At 51.7% G+C, this 18601-nt stretch overlaps 2 protein-coding genes across 8 annotated transcripts in view; one reads left to right on the plus strand and one right to left on the minus strand.

The window, feature by feature from the left end:
• Window positions 1-2338: 2338 nt before the first annotated feature.
• THYN1 (thymocyte nuclear protein 1) lies at window positions 2339-6828 on the minus strand. Of its 2 annotated transcripts, XM_024756873.1 has the most exons (7): window positions 6600-6823; window positions 5080-5261; window positions 4285-4353; window positions 3841-3933; window positions 3237-3332; window positions 2840-2990; window positions 2339-2540 (listed from the first exon to the last, which is right to left on the minus strand). In XM_024756873.1, exons 1-7 carry the CDS (start codon window positions 6640-6642, stop codon window positions 2494-2496), a joined length of 681 nt encoding a protein of 226 aa, XP_024612641.1. In that variant the 5' UTR covers window positions 6643-6823; the 3' UTR covers window positions 2339-2493. The 2 variants fall into 2 exon arrangements, with proteins under 2 accessions (XP_024612641.1, XP_024612640.1); XM_024756872.1 differs by having other exon boundaries at window positions 2339-2990; window positions 6600-6828.
• Window positions 6829-6948: 120 nt separating this feature from the next.
• The window catches only part of ACAD8 (acyl-CoA dehydrogenase family member 8), an 18325-nt gene continuing 6672 nt past the window's right edge, over window positions 6949-18601 (plus strand). The window contains exons 1-9 of one of the 6 annotated variants that reach the window (XM_024756871.1): window positions 6949-7186; window positions 11611-11711; window positions 12147-12316; window positions 12933-13042; window positions 13442-13623; window positions 13839-13976; window positions 17343-17478; window positions 17561-17658; window positions 17811-17881. In XM_024756871.1, coding sequence (XP_024612639.1) covers window positions 7078-7186; window positions 11611-11711; window positions 12147-12316; window positions 12933-13042; window positions 13442-13623; window positions 13839-13976; window positions 17343-17478; window positions 17561-17658; window positions 17811-17816 — 1050 coding nt within the window. In that variant the 5' untranslated portion in view covers window positions 6949-7077 and the 3' untranslated portion in view covers window positions 17817-17881. The other 5 variants (XM_024756865.1, XM_024756867.1, XM_024756868.1 and 2 more) reach the window with 5 other exon arrangements.

Here is an 18601-nt window from a genome sequence, read left to right on the forward strand (position 1 = left end):
CCAGGCAGCCATCGCCTCGCAGCGCTTCGAGGGCACGGCTCCCCTGGGGGAGGCGCGGACCCCCGGCCAGCTGTCCGACGGCAGCAGCAGACAGTAGGCCTGGGGCCAGGAAGCTGCTGGGCTCCCACCCCGGCTCCAGGCCCACAGGCACCAGCAGCCGGGGCAGCAAGATGCTCAGCTGACCCGCTACTCGCAACCTGAAAACAAATCATGTTCTTGATGTAAATTCTTTTTCCTGAAGAACCTAAGGGGTTGGGGTTGGGAGGGAGTGTCTCTGGGACACTGTGGCTGATGGGAACGTAGGGAGAGGGGGCGTCCCGGGGAGAGCCGGCTGCGGGGCTGCCTGGGCCACAGGAGCACAGCGCGGCCGGGCTCTGAGCCTCCCGGGACAGGAGCTGGGGGCTGGGGGTGCGTCCCACGGGTGGTCCTGTCTCACACTCCCCTCCCCCGTCCCTTAGCGAGTGGCAGAGGGTGTGGCGCCCGCCCCGCTCTAACTGGCGGTGAGGGTTCAAGACCAGGAAGCTGCCTCCTTGGGAGTCTCGGATGTGGTGCTTTGGAGCCTCCACAAGCCACCCTCCTTCTGGCCCTTCTCTCACCGCTGGGACCGGGCACCTCCCAGGGACTCTGGTCAGTCATGTCCTGGATGGAACGGGAGCTTGTGGTAGGGCCTTTGGCTGATGTCCCTGGGCACAAAGACATCTGTGTCACCCGTGGATGGCAACCGGGTGAACCTCGGCGGCTGTGCCTGGTGCGGGCAACCCTGAGGGCTGGAGGTCCTCAGCCCCGGCCCCTGAACGAGGACATCTTTCCCCCGAGGAGAGGTCCAGGAAGGGCCCATTCTCTCCGCCTCCCCGGGAGTGGACCCTCTTGGCTCCCTGCTGCCCATCTCACTCCTGGGAACCAGCACTTGTTGTCACACGTAGAAGCTTTGTGCTCACCCTGCGAGCTGGGGGGAAGGGGAGGGCCTCCTGAGCCGCCATCCTCCCCACCAGCCGGCTGACCAGAGCTTAGGACCGTTGGTGTTCTGTGTATGTGGACGCTCTCATCATGCTAGAGAGGGTCTCCCGCTGTTGCACTGCACCGCGCCTGTCCTGTTAAGGGTGTGGATGTCCTTCCTGTCTCCTGTTGGCCTCTCTTCCCTTCTAGAAAGACCAAGCAGACCCCCATGGCCAGCAGGTACAATAGTTGGTGGTCTGAGTTCTCTGTCGTTTGGGAAGCAGAGGGGTTGGTTCTTGTGTCATCTTTCAGTTAGTGTGGAAAACGGGGACCCGTCTCTTCCTCGGAAATTCGTGCAGCGGTAGGCCTTGGGCTGGGCAGGGCTCACGGATCAGAGCTGAGACGGGAGGGAAGGGCGTTTGGGGTGACGCTTGGGGGCAGAAGAACGAAGCAAGGGAAGCTGGTTCCCCCAGGCTGGGCCCTGCATTCAGGTGTGAAGGGCAGTCCCGTGGGGACAGGGCCACCTGTGCAGCTGCCCCTGGATTATCAGGGTTGGGGGCCTAAGCGTGGGAGGGGCAGCTCCTGTGTCCCTCGCCTTCTCCGGAGCGTGAGCTGGGGCTCTGGTGCGTCCCACAACAGCTGGCCCCTTAACTACTAGATACCCGCCGATCCCTCTGCCTTCCAGCCGACCACAGATTCACTTCCCAACCTTCCCGACACCTGAAGCCTGTCTCCTGCGAGAACTAGAGGTAGAATTTGCTTCTGTCCTCTCGGGAGCTTCTGTTCTTTCCCCTGCCCCATTCTCTGCCTCTCTGTGTATCGGGGAAGGGGAGGCCCATCCCTGGGACCCTGGCAGAGCATAGGGACTGAACCAAGCAGTGCGGCCTGGGGTTGAGCAGCTGCGGTGTTTACAAGTTTCTCAATGTGTGTCTTTTCAATGACTGTTTTAAACAAAGCAGTCTGTTTCAGCTGTCTCCCTGATTAAAGCAAGCCCCTGGGCTTGGAGGCATCATGCCCACGGTCCACCAGACTCTGTGGTCTCTTCTTACTGCCCTGCCGCACACAAGGGGAGACGCCCCGCCCTGACCCACGACACCTGCCCTCCTGGTGTCTGTGGCCCCTGGTGAACAATGACACCCACTTTATTAATGCCTGTTTTAGACAAGCACATGGCTGAGAAAGGAATTCTGGTTTTACTCCAGTCTGGCAACTTGTCCTGAAACTGCTGGTTTTACCCACTCTGGGACCAGATACTTCAGGGGTCTGTTAAGGAAGGCTGGTGTAGAGACAATCCATGTTAGTGGGTGTCAGAAGACTGGGCCCTGAATCTGGCCGAGGGGATGTAAAAACGTGCAGTGGAGTATTCTACCCCCGATGCTGATTTTAAAGAAACACCTCCAACTCAGACGTTCACGTTTTATTAAAAAGGACCCAAACCCGACATCTACACACAACGCCAGGTGAACACAACCAGCATGTTCCCCACGCCTTCTTTTGTCTTGTGGAAGCTTGACTTTGGGGCAACGTCTTGCCCACTTCAGCAGAGCTGTGTCTCCATTAACTCGGTTCCTTTTCCTCCAGGCTCAAAATAAAATCAAACTCCTCTGCCGAAAAGGGCAAGAAGAAGAGGAAGAATTAGGTCTGTGTCTCCTCCTGAACAGGGCAGTCATGGCAGGCATTTCTCAAGTCACGAGGCAGGTAGTCGTTCACCCAGAACCCTCGGGCGTTTCGACAGGTGCGGAGCACAACTGCCCTGGGCAGCTCGAGGGGGCTCCTCCCTCGTGGGAGTTACAGGTGGGAAGACAGACTCAGACCTTAACCACCGTGCCTAGGGTTCACCAGCTAGTACATGTGAATTCACGGTCACTCTGGCATGTGATCAAAAGGCGAGAGCCGTTCTTACCTCGGGTCAGGGGCTGGACTGAGAGTCTCTGGCGGGTGAAGAGAGCCATGTTTTTTAAGGGACCGCCAGTGGCTCTGTGCGCTTGGTGGTGGGTTTTGAGCTCAGCCAGTGGGATGAAACGCTTCATCATCCGAACAAACTGTACATCCACCTACATGGCAACAGCGTATGGGACAGAAAGGCACGTCCAGCTGGACTCTGCCTGCTGTGTTTTAGCTGCTTGCAGGAGGTCCTGTGGGCCTGGCTGCTGGTGTTTGTCCTTCTCTCCAAAGGCAGGGTAACCTCATCGGACTGAGCGGGGCTCTGTGCCCTGGTCTAAAGATACCCCAGACCTTCTTCCTCCCTCTCTGTCCATCCTTTCTCTTTTGTGAAATAGGAAGAATAGTAGTATCTTTACCATGGACCATTTGGGGTTGTCTTCTTTGCTGGATGGATCATAATGGGGATTGTTTTTCTCAAACTGTGTGTGGTCTGGGTATGCCTCCTTCACAATCTGAAATTAAAGCCGAGTCTCCAGTCATTTGTCCAGTCGGCTCCATGGCCAGGCTTTAGTCCAAGTCCAACTGTCATTTCCTACCCTACGTATTCTTACCCCATCTGTCTCGCTGTTGAGCCACTGAGGGCTCAAATATATGGAAGTAATACACAGTCTAAGGTAAGCAGAGGAAATCAACCCTATTTTGACAAAAATCTTAAAAGTATGTTCTAAAACCAAACATTAAAGGTTATTACTGGTGCCACTGTTTCTCCACCTACAGTTAATTCTATCCTGGTAACTCCTGGCCTGGAAGAGCTACCATCAGGCCTGTTTTTGAGTGAAAGACCAAGGTGCAGAAATGGAGAGGTCTGTGCCAGTGGGGCCTGAAATGAAGGCCTGCCTTGCTGCAGTCCTGTCACATGTCCCTGAGACAGCAGGGATGGGGAGGAGGGTTACCTGCCTACGCTGTCTCCCTAACCTGCATGAAGGGAGATGGACTCAAACCTAAGCCTGTACAACCGACCTTCATAAGCCCCGCAATGCCTGGCTCTCTGCAGTTGCTGTGGTAGAAGAAGGCTTCTTCCTCCAGCTTCATGGCTCTCAGGAAGTTCCGGGCCTGTTCCAGCAGAGAAGAAACAAAGAACTATCCTCCCACCAGCTAGAAGACACTAGCCCTGGAAATCAAGTCTGCTTTTATTAGATGAGATTTTGGTTTTCGCAGCTTCCCCCCACACCCCGCAGTTCAATTCTTGCCTTTTACCCAGAGCTGTATCAGGACACTGGCTGGAATACAGGCCATTTGAAAACTGCGTGCAGTCAAAGAAATCAAGGCACTTGTTAATATATTTTCAGGTTTGGGTTCTGGGAAAAAACAACCTTGGCCAAGAGATTTTGCTACTGAATAAGTCAGAAGGAAGCAGGCTTTTATCCCCCCCCCGGGTCTCGAGGTCCTGTCTAACCTGCTTACCTGGTAGTTGCGAACACCATCCCAGCATGCTGTCTGCTTGGGCTGTGCTCTGAGATCCTCAATGCTGAACTGGGCAAGAAATAAGGTCATTCAGTAAACAATCCTGGGCCAATCGGTAAGAATATATGGAAGCAGACAAGTTCCTTCCCCTATAGGGTGTTGCCAGCTGGAATGGCACGTGAGCTTACTGGGAAGCTCTTCACAGAGCCACTCATACTGCGCAAGTAGAAGTTAGCTTTGTGTTACCTTGTTAGCCTTGCTCATTGAGAGGATTAGATGAGTGGATAATCTGGTAATTGCTGACTATCTGTATTTCATTTATTAAAATATTATATATGCCTTCTATAGTATCTCTAATTTTATTTTCTCCAGGCTACTATGAAATTTGATTTACATTCACCTCCTGTGTACCAACTGTTGGCAGAGAGATACCTAGGAGCGTGGCAGGTGGCAAGAGAAAGGCAACCTAAGACTGAATGTTGCCTAGATCAGGGGTTGGAAAACTATAGCCTTCAGGCCAAATCTAGCCCATGCCTGATTTTGCTGACAGTTTTATCGGAACTCAGCCACACTATCTGTCTATGGCAGCCAGCAGAGTTGCAACAGCACCACCTGGCCCTTTAGAGAAAATGTTTGCCAACCCCTGCCCTAAGATTCACAAAACAGATAGTGCATGGCAATAAATCCTACTGATTCTATCCTTTATCACCTTTTCCTACCCTTCGAAGGTAAGAAGTGGGTGATGGGACCCTGTGGTGTCCCCTGTGCACTCTGGAGACAGGTGTGGGACCTCACCTTCACATCTACCCCTTTCTCCAGTCGGCTTTCTGGCTCTGACTTCATCAGCCAGTAGCTGCTTAGGTTCTTCCCACAGTCTCTAGAGGCTGAAGTCTCCTGGAGGCTGGAGTTCTCCACCTTAGCTGATGCCTCCCCTGGGTCCTCAGTTTTGGTACGTTTTCCTCCTGGCCCCTTCTTGTCTGCAATAGGAGAAGAAAAAAGAGAACTTTCTTGCTTGTTGAGAGAGAAAGTTCTGTTGCAGGAAAAGCACATGCTTTGGAGTCAGAGCTGGACTCAAATTCTGGAGCTGTCAGTTACTAACAGTGGCAGCTTTATTGCTGAACTTGTTTCTCATCTATAAAAATGGGACCAGAACGCCTACCTTACAGGACATCTTCTGGGTTACCCATTCAGTGGGATAAGGATAACTCCCGTGGCACCTATTAAGCAGTGAATGTTTTCTTTTCCTCATCCTCTCCTCTGCCTTTGCTGGGGCTCTTCTCTCCAACGAGGCACCTACTCCACGGACTTGCTTTGATGATTAAATAAGATAATACAAACAATGGGCTGAAGCAGTGTCTGGCGTTACCATAAATGCTCAATAATATTAGCTATTAGGTCATTTCGACTTCTTCCTTCTTGCTCAGTATGCTCTGTGGTCTGCCTCCTTTCTACTCCTTGAAGGTGCCAAGAAAAGCTGGATAAAACAGCCACTTTGGACTCTGCAGACATGGTCAAGACCGGATTTTATCCTACAGGGTGAGGGAAATGTGCCTGGAGCAGAGTGGGTGCCCTGTAACTAATAGCTGTTAAATTCTTACCCTACGTCCTGTGTGTTACCACCCTCACTGTAACTCAGTCTACACAATCTATGAGGTGTTCTGTCCATCTGTAAGATGTGTCCCAGCTGCCACGCTGGTCTACCTGAATCCACTAAACGACCATCCTACGCAGCCTCTGAACCAAGACCAAGCTCCTACGTATGCCATCATGATGGACGTCTAACACGTGGAACCTTCCTAGGGTCCTGGTGGTCCCCCTGGACTTGATCGGCACACTGTAAACACCGTGTGTGCTGTTAACAATGTGTTGTGGGCAACTCAGAACCCTCCCCAGTCTCGAAAAAGCACTTTCTCTGTCGTTCATTGCTTTGCTGCTGCTCCTAGAATGCCACTCATCCTTGTGAACACAACGGGTTCCTACCCATTCTTTACGGCTTGACTCAAATCCCCTCTCTCTCAAGGCGTCCCCCCAACCCCTCCCTGCTCTCACAGCTCCAGTGACCCTTTCCTTTCCTCGTCTGGCTCCCCGGGAAGCGGGAACTGTAAACCACCGGCCTCAGCGCCTGCCAGCCCGTATCCCAGCTACTTTTCGTGCTTTCCAAACAGCTACCGCTCAGACGAGCAAGCAGCAGAGGGGCCCTGAGCATAAGCCTGGTGGGCGGCTCGGGACATCGGACCTCAAAACGACCCACTCAGGCCTTTCCCCACGCGCAAGGGCGGAAGGCGAGCGGCACTGAGCAGCCGGGCGCGGCTCACCTGGCCTCGCGGCCCCCGCCGGCCTCTTCCGGGCTCGCGGCATGGCGTCCCCGCGCGCCGAGGATAGAGGGTCCCGCCGTCGCCCAGGGGCCCGCGGAATCCTTCCGCGTTACCCACACCCGTATGTCCGCCTAGCACAGACCGCCGCTGAGCGCCCCCGGTGGTCTTCTCTCTCAATCACAGCTACCCCCGCGAGTCCGCAGGCCTTCGAAGCGCTACCCCAACCCACCTCCCCGCGCGCCGCAGGGCGCTGCACAGCGTCCCCGCGGCGCTTCCTAGTCTTGGCGCGCGCCCCGGGGGGAGCCCCTGGGAGTTGTAGTCCCGGCTCCTCGCGCAGGCGCCCCGAGTCCGCACGCGGGGCCACGGCGCGCACTACAGCTCCCAGCGTGCGTGCGGCGCGGCCCTTTCGGCCGGCCGGTCGGGGTCACCGGCGCTCAGACCTCGGCCCGAGCAGAAAGGAGTGGAGCAGGCGGCGGCTATGTTGTGGGTCCCGTGGTGGCGTGTCGGGGCGCGGCTGCGCGGCTTGCGCGGCGGGCTCCAGGCCCCCGCCGAAAGCGGTCGGCGGGGCGTGGTCTCCTGCATCGATCGTAAGGCTCGCCCGGGGATAGGGGTCCGTCCACCTGGCCGGCCTGGCCGCCCTCATTCACCGCGTCGGCCTGTCCGGGCGCCCCGGGCCTAGTGGTTTCCCCGGCTTAGACGTGGCGCGGCCCCGGGGGCGGGCGACCCTCGGCGGCTCAGCCCGGTGGCCGATGCTGGTCCGTCCTTGTACAGACCGCCCTTACCGTGCTTTGCGTTATGAACCTGGCGGTACGTTTCGCGAGACCGCCCCTGCGACCTTTCCTCTCACAATTCGGAGCTACGTCGTTACCCATCTGCTTTCGGATAACGACGGGCTCCGCCTCGGAAGCTCGTGACTTTGTTTTTTTAAATCACAACCATCGGTTCTAAAGGCAGTAAGGATGTGAAAAGCCCGGGGCTGGTTGTGATTGGTGAACAAAATCTCCGGTGATACAAGGTTTGCTCCCATATATAAATTATAGAACAACACCTGTAACTACAAAACACTTCAACTGTTGAAATTTATGCAGAAAAATAACCTGTTGCAAATGGGAAACTACCAGAGCTTACAGATCTGAATGTCTCCTGGCACCAGGCAAATAATTTCGATGCCAGTAACGGAGTGGGGGGGGGGGGTACCTAGGCCGCCTAGGGGGTAACCAGACACTTTGTGACGTTGTCGGGCGCCTAACCACTTTTTTCTTTTGAAGTCTTTCATTTTTAAAATTTTTAATAAATGATAGTTTTGAAAACAGCAGAGTAGCTTCTGAGGGCCTTAGCTCGGCATCCAGAGCTGTAAAGGACGCCAAGGTATAGGACAGTTTTCTTCTCAATGTTCTAAAACACCTTCACAGGGTGCCACCCTATCCTAGCCCTTAGAATTCGGTAAGCAAGGTCACCTTTGTTGATTGGCAACAAATTGGTTAAATATAAGTATATCCGGTGGCTAGTGGTGTAATTTCAACCAGTTGAAGGTGCTTTTTTTTTTTTTTTTTTTTTTGCTGTACGCGGGCCTCTCACTGTCGTGGCCTCTCCCGTTGCGGAGCACAGGCTCCGGACGCGCAGGCTCAGCGGCCATGGCTCACGGGCCCAGCCGCTCCGCGGCATGTGGGATCTTCCCGGACCGGGGCACGAACCCGTGTCCCCTGCATCGGCAGGCGGACTCCCAACCACTGCGCCACCAGGGAAGCCCGAAGGTGCTTTTTAATGCTCTTTTAATTAGTAAAATGAAAGAAAACTGTCCTTTAGGTGTATCATTCTACATATTAGAATATCAAGTTAATGGAAGTGATCAACAAAGGTTTCTCATTGATTCATGGCATATTTTAATGTGAAAAGTAATTTTTAAGAGCGTGATGATTTTCATTATATCTGATATATCATTTTACAGATGAGGAAACTTGCTCAGTGTCTAGTGCAGCCCCCTGGTTTTACAGCAGGGCACCTGAGGCTGAGGGAGGAGTCTGGAGGCCTGACTTCCTGAAAATTGTATAATTAATAGTTGCAGACCCAGATCTTGAATGCCTGGTTCCTTGTCCAGTGCTCCCTCATTGTGATTTGCTGCAGCTTCCCAAGCATTCCTTGAGCACCAGGATTCTCAGAACTGTTGAGTCTCTGGCTAGGTTTGGCCTTTGGATGCATTCAAAGATTCTTTTTTTAATATATTTATTTATTTCTTTATTTTTGGCTGCATTGGGTCTTCGTTGTTGCACGCGGGCTTTCTTTAGTTGCAGCGAGCAGGGCTACTCTTCGTTGTGGTGCGCAGGGTTCTCATTGCGGTGGCTTCTCGTTGTGGAGCACGGGGCTCTAGGCACGCGGGCTTCAGTAGTTGTGGCACAGCGGTCTCAGTAGTTGTGGCTCACGGGCTCAGTAGTTGTGGCTCGCGGGCTCTAGAGCCCAGGCTCAGTAGTTGTAGCGCACAGGCTTAGTTGCTCCGTGGCATGTGGGATCTTCCTGGACCAAGGCTTGAACCCGTGTCCCCTGCATTGGCAGGTGGGTTCTTAACCACTGCACCACCAGGGAAGTTCCTGGTTTTCGTCTTGTTTTGTTTTCCAGTGCATGTTTTCTGAGAACTTAGGTATTTTTACTCAGTAACTATGCTTTGTTGTGTATAATTTACTTTTTAGCTTGCCTTTTCCACTTTTTTTCTCCAAGCAGTGTTCTCCTTTCGTTAGGGTTCCATTATCTAGAATTGATTATTATCTATCTTAAATAAATATGTAATTATGTTGTATTTATACAGGTGCACCTCAGAGATACTGCAGGTTTGGTTCCATACCACTGTAATGAAGCAGATACCGCAATAACGACTTTGTTGTTTTCCGGGTACTTGTAAAAGTTATGTTTACACTGCTCTGTAGTCTGTTAAGTGTGCGGTAGCACTGTGTCTAAGAAAACAATGTCCATACCTTAATTTAAAAAGACTTCATTGCTAAAAAAGCCTAACCATCATTTGACAACACAGGGTTGCTACAGACCTTCAGTTAGTAAAAAACACAGATTCTGCAGAGAGAAATGAAGGGCAATGGTTTTACTCTGTCAAATACTAATAATAATAACTGTAGACACGTATTGAGCTCTTGCTGGGACGGAAGTTTTGTAGCCCATGTACAGTCAGATGTTTGCTTTCTCACCACTTATGTCATCCTTTGGGTGAATGGACCATTTTCATCTTTGACACCCCAGCACTGCTCCATGGTAGACACTCAGTCAGTATTCTTTTGCGAATGGAAAATGACCCGACTCCCAGGCAAGGAACCATGAATTGTTTATCCCTAACCACATTTCCGAGAGCAACACCCAACGTAGTTTTCTGCTTTGGACTTCTCAAGGTAGCGTCATCTTTAATCCTCACAGCTCTTCACTTCTGAGTTTCCCATTTTGGTGAGGGTCCTGCTACAGACAGACAGCTTTGTCCTGCTTCACACAGCATCCACTTCTGAGGCCCAGGTCTACCCAGAGACACATGCTGCCACCTGCCCTTGTTCTCAGTGGGAAGGGCCGCGCAGGACAGTCGGGCACTGAAGGAAGTCGTGGTCGGGTGTGCTCTTCAGCATCACCCCAGGACCAAAAGGCTGAAACCTTAGAAAGCAGTGCAGAGCCCAGCACTTCCTCTTCCCCTGATGTTTTCTCAGCCACCACTGTGCCTCCAGCTGCAGCGGACACTCCGTTATCTCTTCCTGGCACATGTGAGGCAGGCAGTCCTTTCAAAACGGCAGTCCTAACAAAACAAAAGAAAGATAACGTGAGCAGCGTAAGTCTGTCCCCCTGTGCAGGTTGCTGACCCTTCTGCATGGTGGCTCCCAGGATTCATGGTCCTTTCATTTCTAGATTCTCTGCACGGTTCCCAAAAGGTTGTGGTTTTTCACAGGAGCTTTGCTTAGGTTCTTCCCTTTTAGCTTCTTGCCTGTCTCCAGCTGAAAGTCTTATCACCTTGCAAAACGGGAAAGATATTTCAGGCCCACATGACCAGCTAGATGGCCTGTCGCTCTGCTTTCCAATTGAGTCCTACCCCATTCTGCACAGTGTTTGAAAAAAAACATAGAAAATAAATAGTGTTCGTGTCATTCGGGGAACTGGCTCTTTAAAGAAAAGTTGTCAAGTAACGACACTGTGAACTGAGTGGCCACTATTTCACGTAGGCGCATGCAGATATCTTTCTCCTAAAGAGTATCACCCTTGATGAAATACTGGAATAGTATAGTCTTTTACAAAATGTGTAAGGTTCTAGAGAAACTTGTCCTCATGAAGCTCCACTACCTGTCTCTTGGTATTGCTCAGTCAGTTCATTTCCTTAGCTTTTAAGTAGCTTAGACCTGGAAGTGAAGGAGTTACCCAAAGTCACAGCATTAACAGTTAGGAAAGAAAATATTCTAAAAATTGTGAATCCATTAGGTGAAGACGGATTTAGGAAGGCCTTAGCCATGTTTTCAACACTGGAAGACTCGTTATCATTGTTAGCAGTGACTGTCAAATGCACAGCTTTGTTACAGGATCTTTTCCTTAATTTGGAAGGTAAGCCAAAGTACACGTATCTTCCTTTCCTGACTGATGTTTTAAAATGAAACTGTCGTAGCTGGTAGACAAATACGCACAGATTCCAATACAGAAAACGCAGGACATCCTGAAGGAAAGATACGTTCATCATAATTCGAGGGTCAGTGTGTTTATTGTTCCTTTAATGTGGATTCGTGAGGAGGAAGAGATGAAGATGAGTATTGAAAGAATAAGTAACAAGGTAAATGAAGTCAGCCAGTCTGTTTGGGAGTAAAGAAGGAAGGAGGCAGGTGATGCTACCTCAAGACGCTGATTAGCGGTGGGTGCTGGAGGTGGTGTGCCGTGTGGAAATGCTCTCGTAGGTCCACCGCCGGCCCGGGCTTCGTGGTGCTTCTTGCTTGCAGTACACTTCCCTGACCCCTGTCCTGGTTCTGAGTAAATGCCGCCTTGCCCACAGCTTCTACGGGACTAAACGAAGAGCAGAAAGAGTTCCAGAAAGTGGCGTTCAACTTTGCTGCCCGGGAGATGGCGCCAAACATGGCAGAGTGGGACCAGAAGGTGCGGGTTTTCCTGTGCTGGATGTCCCCACAGACGCCTCGTGCAGTGACCCTTATCTCCTCCTTATGATCCAGATTGTTTGGTATTTATTCTCCCCTTAAAACTCTCACAGCGAATGCAAGTTCCAGGAGTGGTGTGATTCCTTTCCTGGAAAGCATCTTCCGCATCCTGTAGATACCATTTTTTTTAATTGCACAGAGATTTGGGCACTCTTAAACCAAGGCAATTCTATTGATGATAAAAAGAAACTTTGATGCCAGAAACCAGTCCTTATAGAATGCATTTTAACTGGTTCCACTATATAGATGACAAAAGGCATGTTAAGAGACTCCCTACTCTCTCCCGAGTGCAAACGTCTTGATCCTTCCTTGTGCCCTCTAAAGAAAAGGCCGTCTGTGAATAACTTACTGATGACCCTGCTCTCTTCGTACGCAGGAGCTGTTCCCAGTGGATGTGATGCGGAAGGCAGCCCAGCTGGGCTTTGGGGGGATTTACGTACGAACAGATGTAGGAGGGTCTGGACTGTCACGGCTCGACACCTCTGTCATCTTTGAAGCCTTGGCCACAGGCTGCACCAGCACCACAGCCTACATAAGCATCCACAAGTGAGTGGCCAAGATCGGGAAGCACAGTGACGTGCTCGTGCGGGCTGGCTGGGAAAGTTTATATAAACAGGGAAACGGTTGCTCTTTTCAGGTTGGCTGTCCTTGAAGGACTAGACAGTTAAAAGTTCGCACTTAGGTCTGCTGCTCCCTGTTGGACGTGAATCTGTCATCTTGTATGTTGCTTAGAGAATGCTGGCCTTCTCCCAAATTCCAGATTGACCTGGTACCAAACAGACTTCTCCAGTAGAGTGGTTGGGGCCTGTTCCCTTTTCCTCAGCCCAAAGATGAAGCCTCCACTAATTTGGGAAAGGACATGTGACTCCTTGATTTTTAGGGAGCTCAGTTAACCTAACTAGAAATAGCAGGAACAGCATCCAGGTGGGAAATACCTTGGCCCTGGGTACATCTGGGTAGTATGTGTCCCAGGAATATGTGTTAATGCAGGCCTTTGCTTTAAAGATGAATCTTCTCAATTGTGACTTTTCCCTTCCCACTCTGTTCTGCTTCACTCTACTTTGCTGCCTTTGTTCTCCTGCCCCGTTCCCCTCCCGCCTCAAATTTCCTTTTCTTTTCCGTCTCTGTCTCTGTCAATGTCTCTTCTTGGTATACCTGTCAGCATGTGTGCCTGGATGATTGATACCTTTGGAAGTGAGGAACAGAGGCACAGGTTTTGCCCTCCACTCTGTACCATGGAGAAGTTTGCTTCCTACTGCCTCACTGAACCAGGTGGGTTTGCCGTGCAGCAGGAGGTGTGGCTCATGGGAAATCACAGGGCGTGCCTTCTCAGCCCCGCATGTGTAGCCGTTGTTGACCAGGAGTGCCTGATGGCCGTGACCTGATGTCACAGGCTAAGAGCTCTCTAGGGCAGAGTCTTTCCAGGCTGCAGACCAGAACCTCCTTGTAGGAGGCTCCTTGCGAGCTAGTGTGATGGGAGATGGAAAAGGGTCTGATTGCCGTATGCAGTTTTCACAAGTATAGAGAGCTTCTCAGCCATATGGATTTTAACGTATCAAACTCTGAGGTGTTTTTTGTAAGGGAAGATTTCTCAGGTAGAGCCTTGCCGGGGCTTCCTTACCTTCCCAGGCTCTCTCCCACCTCTACGCTTCCCTCCTGTCCCTGCCGTAGGCAGTGGGAGTGATGCCGCCTCCCTCTTGACCTCCGCCAAGCGACAAGGAGATCATTACGTGCTCAGTGGCTCCAAGGTACAAGCGTGCCGTCCTCGGTCCTCCCCGGGCAGATCGGAGGCTGTCCCCCTCCTGCCTCCACAGCCTGGACCCCAGGTCCGCGAGGGAACGTTCCCAGGGGTGGTACGTGTGGGAGGGAACCTCTGGCCGACTTCCCGTGTTCACTGTCACTGTTTCTCTTCTGGTCTCAGTCCACTTAGTTCTGTTCACTAGTGTCTGTCCTTTTTACAGCGTCAGTGCCGGCTCTTTGTAACCCTCCTTAGTTTCTCTGTGCCACCATATCTCTCACTGTCCCATCGTCGGGGGACCTCAGTGTTTTCCCCTCTCCAAACCTGCAGGCCTTCATCAGTGGTGGAGGTGAAGCAGACATCTATGTGGTCATGTGCCGAACAGGAGGACCAGGCCCCAAAGGCATCTCATGCATAGTTGTTGAGAAGGGGACCCCTGGCCTCAGCTTCGGCAAGAAGGAGAGAAAGGTGAGTGCGGTTGGACGGGGAGAGTCCGGTTGTTAGCCTCTTGCCCCTGCCAGACCAGCCTCTGCTCTGTTTCGGGAAATGGGTTCCACACTGGCCCGCTGGCCTGGGAGGCTGTTGCTTCAGTCAGGGCTTCGACAGTGTATCAGGTGGGATAGGGCATTGTCAGGGTGCGCGGGACCGCTGGTGAAGTGGCAGCATTTGCCAGGAAGTTCATCAATGGGAGGGATTTCTCTGTCATCTCTCCTGCAGCCACTGTTGGCCTGTATCTCTTATCTACCTTCTTATCTTGATGCCCTCTTGTTCCCCCAGGAGGAAATGCTTACAGAAGACTAGAGGTCTCAGGAATGAAAAGCATATGGGCCACTTTTCTTCTCCAAATAAAAATACAGTAAAACTCACTGGAAGTGATTGTGGGTCTTTGAGTAATGTAAGAGGAAGAGTGTTTCCATAGGCTTCGAGAAGACGTTTTTAGGATTAAGAAGTAGTCAGGCCATGAACAGTAGACCTGTGGTTATGTAACTGTCACTGGTGATGAGGGTGGGATCTAGTCAGGTGGGCCAGGCCAGGTGACTGGCCTCCACCTCCAGCAGGTACTGTTAGAGTTGGAGCTTTTGGAGAGAAGTCAGTAATGAACTGGCCCCTAATCTACCTCTCCTCTCATGGCTCCCCGGTTCCCTGGTTCCCCATTCATCCCTTCATGACCTTCCTGATCCTTTGTAGCTGCTAGGAGTTCAGAGGTTCAGTGCCCCTTCTCTTGTACAGCGAAAGCAGGACCTGCTAGACACAGACTCTGCAAAGGCTTACACTCGCTCCTGGGGGTACAAGAATCACCACAGCTTGTCTGGGATTATAAGACATCGTCTTACCTTTATAAGCTATGTAAGCTGTGTACACGTGGTATATGAGATAGGTAGCTCTAAGACTTCTTAATCCAAGGGATGTCTGTTTGGGATTATAAGACAGACTGACACGGAGCCTGACATAATTTTACAGGACCAAGTTATACTGATCCTGGTGTTTGTGCCTATAGAGATAGCGATGATTATTTCAGCACATCGGTGTTTCTGGTATCGGTTGATAGCATACCAAAGCTGACAAGGTTAGGGCCTGGAGAAAAACTGTAAGTAAATTCCATAAACAAAAAGCGTCTCTTTACCTTTACTTTCTGTCTCCTCTCGCTTTTAATCATATATGTCGTATCTCTTTTTGCTTGTTTTCTTCTTAATTATTCGTCTTGCTTTACGTGTTCTATAATGTGTGGGGAATTTGGAAGGGCGTCTCATTCATTGAGCAGCTAGCAGGGGTCCACTGTACCGAGTGGTGGGACAGAGCAGGGGCTGCACAGACGCGCCCCGCCCTGTAGAATTGGCCTGTTAGCAGCAGGGTGGAGGGCGGGCGCAGGAACCAACACGGTGCCATCAGCGCTCAGGGCAAGGGAGGAAGACAGGCTGGAGGCTGCGACGTGGACGGAGGAGAGCTTCTCAGGGTGGGGACAGACGACTCTGAAGATGAGGTGTCCTTTGAGATGAGGTCTGCAGCGTCACGGGAGCCGGCCGTGAGGAGGGTTCTGGGCAGAGACGGCAGTGGGACAGAGGGCCCGAGGTGGGGGCAGGATGAGCCTGTTTGAAGAAGCCAGAGCCTCTCCGTGTGGCCAGGGGGTCGTGAGCAAAGGGAATGGTGTGGGATGAAGTTGGAGAGGCAGGCAGGGCTGCGCAGGCCAGGTGCAGGGTCACCCACTGATAGCCATGGCTGATTTGGCTGCCGTGATGGCCTGAGCAGCGGGTCTTTCTCTCCAGCCGCATGGCCGTCTTTCCTGCAGGCACATGCTTCGACTTGGCGTACTGAGCACATTTTGTAGCTGAGAGCTTTAAACAACCAGTTCTGCATTGGCTTTATGGGAAAGTGGTGTGAGGAATTGTTTTATCTTGGATTTAATTGTTAAAAGGTTTCGTACAGAAGAATGTGTTTTCCCGTAGGAGGGGTGGCGGTGGGAAGGCAGTCTGTGGAAGGAAAGACAGATGGACGGGACAGAGCTCCCCTGGTCCTGGGCGGCCGGGGCTGCCGGAGGGCCGGGGAGGAGGGTCTTTCTGGCTGCAGCTTCCCAGGGGCTCTGGGGGTTGAGGAGCGGAGTTCTTTGCCCAGGGGAGAAGGGAGCTGCTTTCACAGGAAGGGGCTAGGAGGTAGCAGCTGTTTGTATGTGGTTCTCTTATGATTGGCTGTCGTTAAGATCTGCCGTTCCAGGTGTGTATGTTCTGGATGGGAGGTAAGTTCCAGGGAGACCACACAGGCCAGTGTGGGAAGGTTTCAGACTTGGGGGCCTGAAAGACAGCGAGGTCAGTGCTGGCTCAGGCGACCGGAAGGGCCTCAGGAGGTTCCAGCGAAGCTCGACTTTGACGGAGGTTGGAGATGGGAGTGCTTCCGGGGAGGGAGAGGAGAAGCAGAAGTATGGTCAACAGGCCAGCCGCACAGGTCGCAGAACAGTTTGAGTGGAATCGAGGGTACAGGGTGACGGACAGAAGAGAAGGACTGAGCCGTTCTCTTGGAAGAAAAACCTTAAATAAAAGGCTGTGGGTGGAGCGCCTCTTCCCACGGCAGGGAGCCCTGAATGAGGGCAGTGGGGCTCTCAGCTGTCGGGGAGCCGGGGGCTTTGTCTGGTCTTGTGCTCTTCAGGATCTGCCTCACTGAGCCTCAGCTCCCTGGGAAAGGCAGACACCAAGAAGCCCCTCATGTGCAGTGTTTGCCAGTTTCTGTGGTGGAAATACTCTCCCCGGACCGATTTCTGGTTTCCGGGGTGATGTCACCGGGATGATGTCACCAGGGTGACGTCACCGGCAGCCAGGCTGAGAGAAGGTGTGTGTGATTGGCTCCCACGCGCCAGTGCCTGCATCTCGCCGGGTCTGTGCAGCCGATGGCCAGCGTGGTAGACGTTACGGCACCACGTGCAAAAACGCTGAGCTCTTCAAAGGACGAGGGTGGCTCTTGGTCATTATGATCCTTGCGCTGTCCTTATAAGAGGACACGTACTCCGAGTAATCCTTATACCGTCAACGTTTTTTATAGAAGAATATACTCATGGAGGTGCCACAAAGGAGGAGGGTTCTGCCCGATCCTGAAGGAAGCGGTGGGAAATGTTTGGGGACAGGTTGGTCTGGTGGAGTGGGCACTAGGAAGTAGATGCTCTTAATGTGTTGAAAATGTTGAGCTGAAAGAGAAAAACCTGAGTCGACAGATATTTGTGTGACCTTTCTATTTTTCCTCATTGAAGTTCCTGAGGGACTAAGTCCAGGGATAGGAGAGCCTGGTGGACAGGATGCTGCCCTGAGCGGTCAACTTCTGGGCAGCCACACAGCCCCTGATTTTTGCCAGGTGGGGTGGAACTCACAGCCGACCCGAGCGGTGATCTTTGAAGACTGTGCCGTCCCTGTGGCCAACAGGATCGGGGACGAGGGCCAGGGCTTCCTCATTGCCATGAGAGGACTGAACGGGGGGAGGATCAATGTCGGTGAGGACCCCAGGGGGCAGGAGCGGCGGGCGGGCAGCATGGTCCCCTGGCTCACTTGACGTGTTGGTACCGTCCTTCCTAGCGTCCTGCTCTCTGGGCGCTGCTTATGCTTCGGTCATCCTCACCCGAGACCACCTCAAGGTCCGGAAGCAGTTTGGAGAGCCCCTGGCCAGTAACCAGGTAACTTCCCCGGTGTCCTAGCTTTTGCTCTTGTCTCTAGAACATTCTCTACAACTGTGGGGCCCTGATGTCTCTTGTGGGTTCTGCCCCCCTTTCAGCCAGAACTTGTGCTCTATTTCTGTCAATAATTGTTTAATAATTTTTGCTTATAGTCGTGAAAAGATTCGTGATACGTTGACTGGCAAGAAAAAGCACGACATTTTAGAGGAGTATGCTTCTGCTTTGTTTACAGAATACATGAATATGTATAAATTTTTTTAATTAATTTACTTGTCTGTCTTTGGCTGCTTTTGTTCTTCACTGCTGTGCACAGCTTTAGTTGCGGCGAGCGGGGGCTTCTCTTGTTGTGGAGCACGGGCTCTAGGTGAGCAGGCTTCGGTAGTTGTGGCTCGAAGGCTCTAGAGCACAGGCTCAGTAGTTGTGGTGCATGGGGTTAGTTGCTCCGCAGCATGCGGGATCTTCCCAGACCAGGGCTCGAACCCGTGTCCCCTGCGTTGGTAGGCGGATTCTTAACCACTGCGCCACCAGGGAAGCCCTAAATTTCTTTTAAAAGATATTTTTTTTTGATGTGGACCATTTTTTTTCTTAAGTCTTTATTGAATTGTTACAATATTGCTCTGTTTTATGTTTTGATTTTTTGGCAGCGAGGCAGGTGGGATGTTAGCTCCCTGACTGGGGATTGAACCCACACCCCATGAATTGAAAGGTGAAGTCTTAACCACTGGACCACCAGGGAAGTCCCTGTATAAATATTAATGAAACATTTTCAGGGATACATCTGAAAAATGCAAGAAGTAATTATTTCAGGGGGATAGGATTAGATGATTTATCTCTTTTTTCTTTTGCTTGTGTTCCAGTTTTTCTTTCTTTTTTCTTTATTGAGGTAATGCTGGTTTATAACATTATATGTTTCATGTATACTTTTTTTTTTTTTTTTTTTTTC

This window comes from Neophocaena asiaeorientalis, unplaced genomic scaffold (genome assembly GCF_003031525.2).
Source record: "Neophocaena asiaeorientalis asiaeorientalis breed wild unplaced genomic scaffold, Neophocaena_asiaeorientalis_V1.1 scaffold424, whole genome shotgun sequence".
In the NCBI taxonomy this organism is placed as follows: domain Eukaryota; kingdom Metazoa; phylum Chordata; class Mammalia; order Artiodactyla; family Phocoenidae; genus Neophocaena; species Neophocaena asiaeorientalis.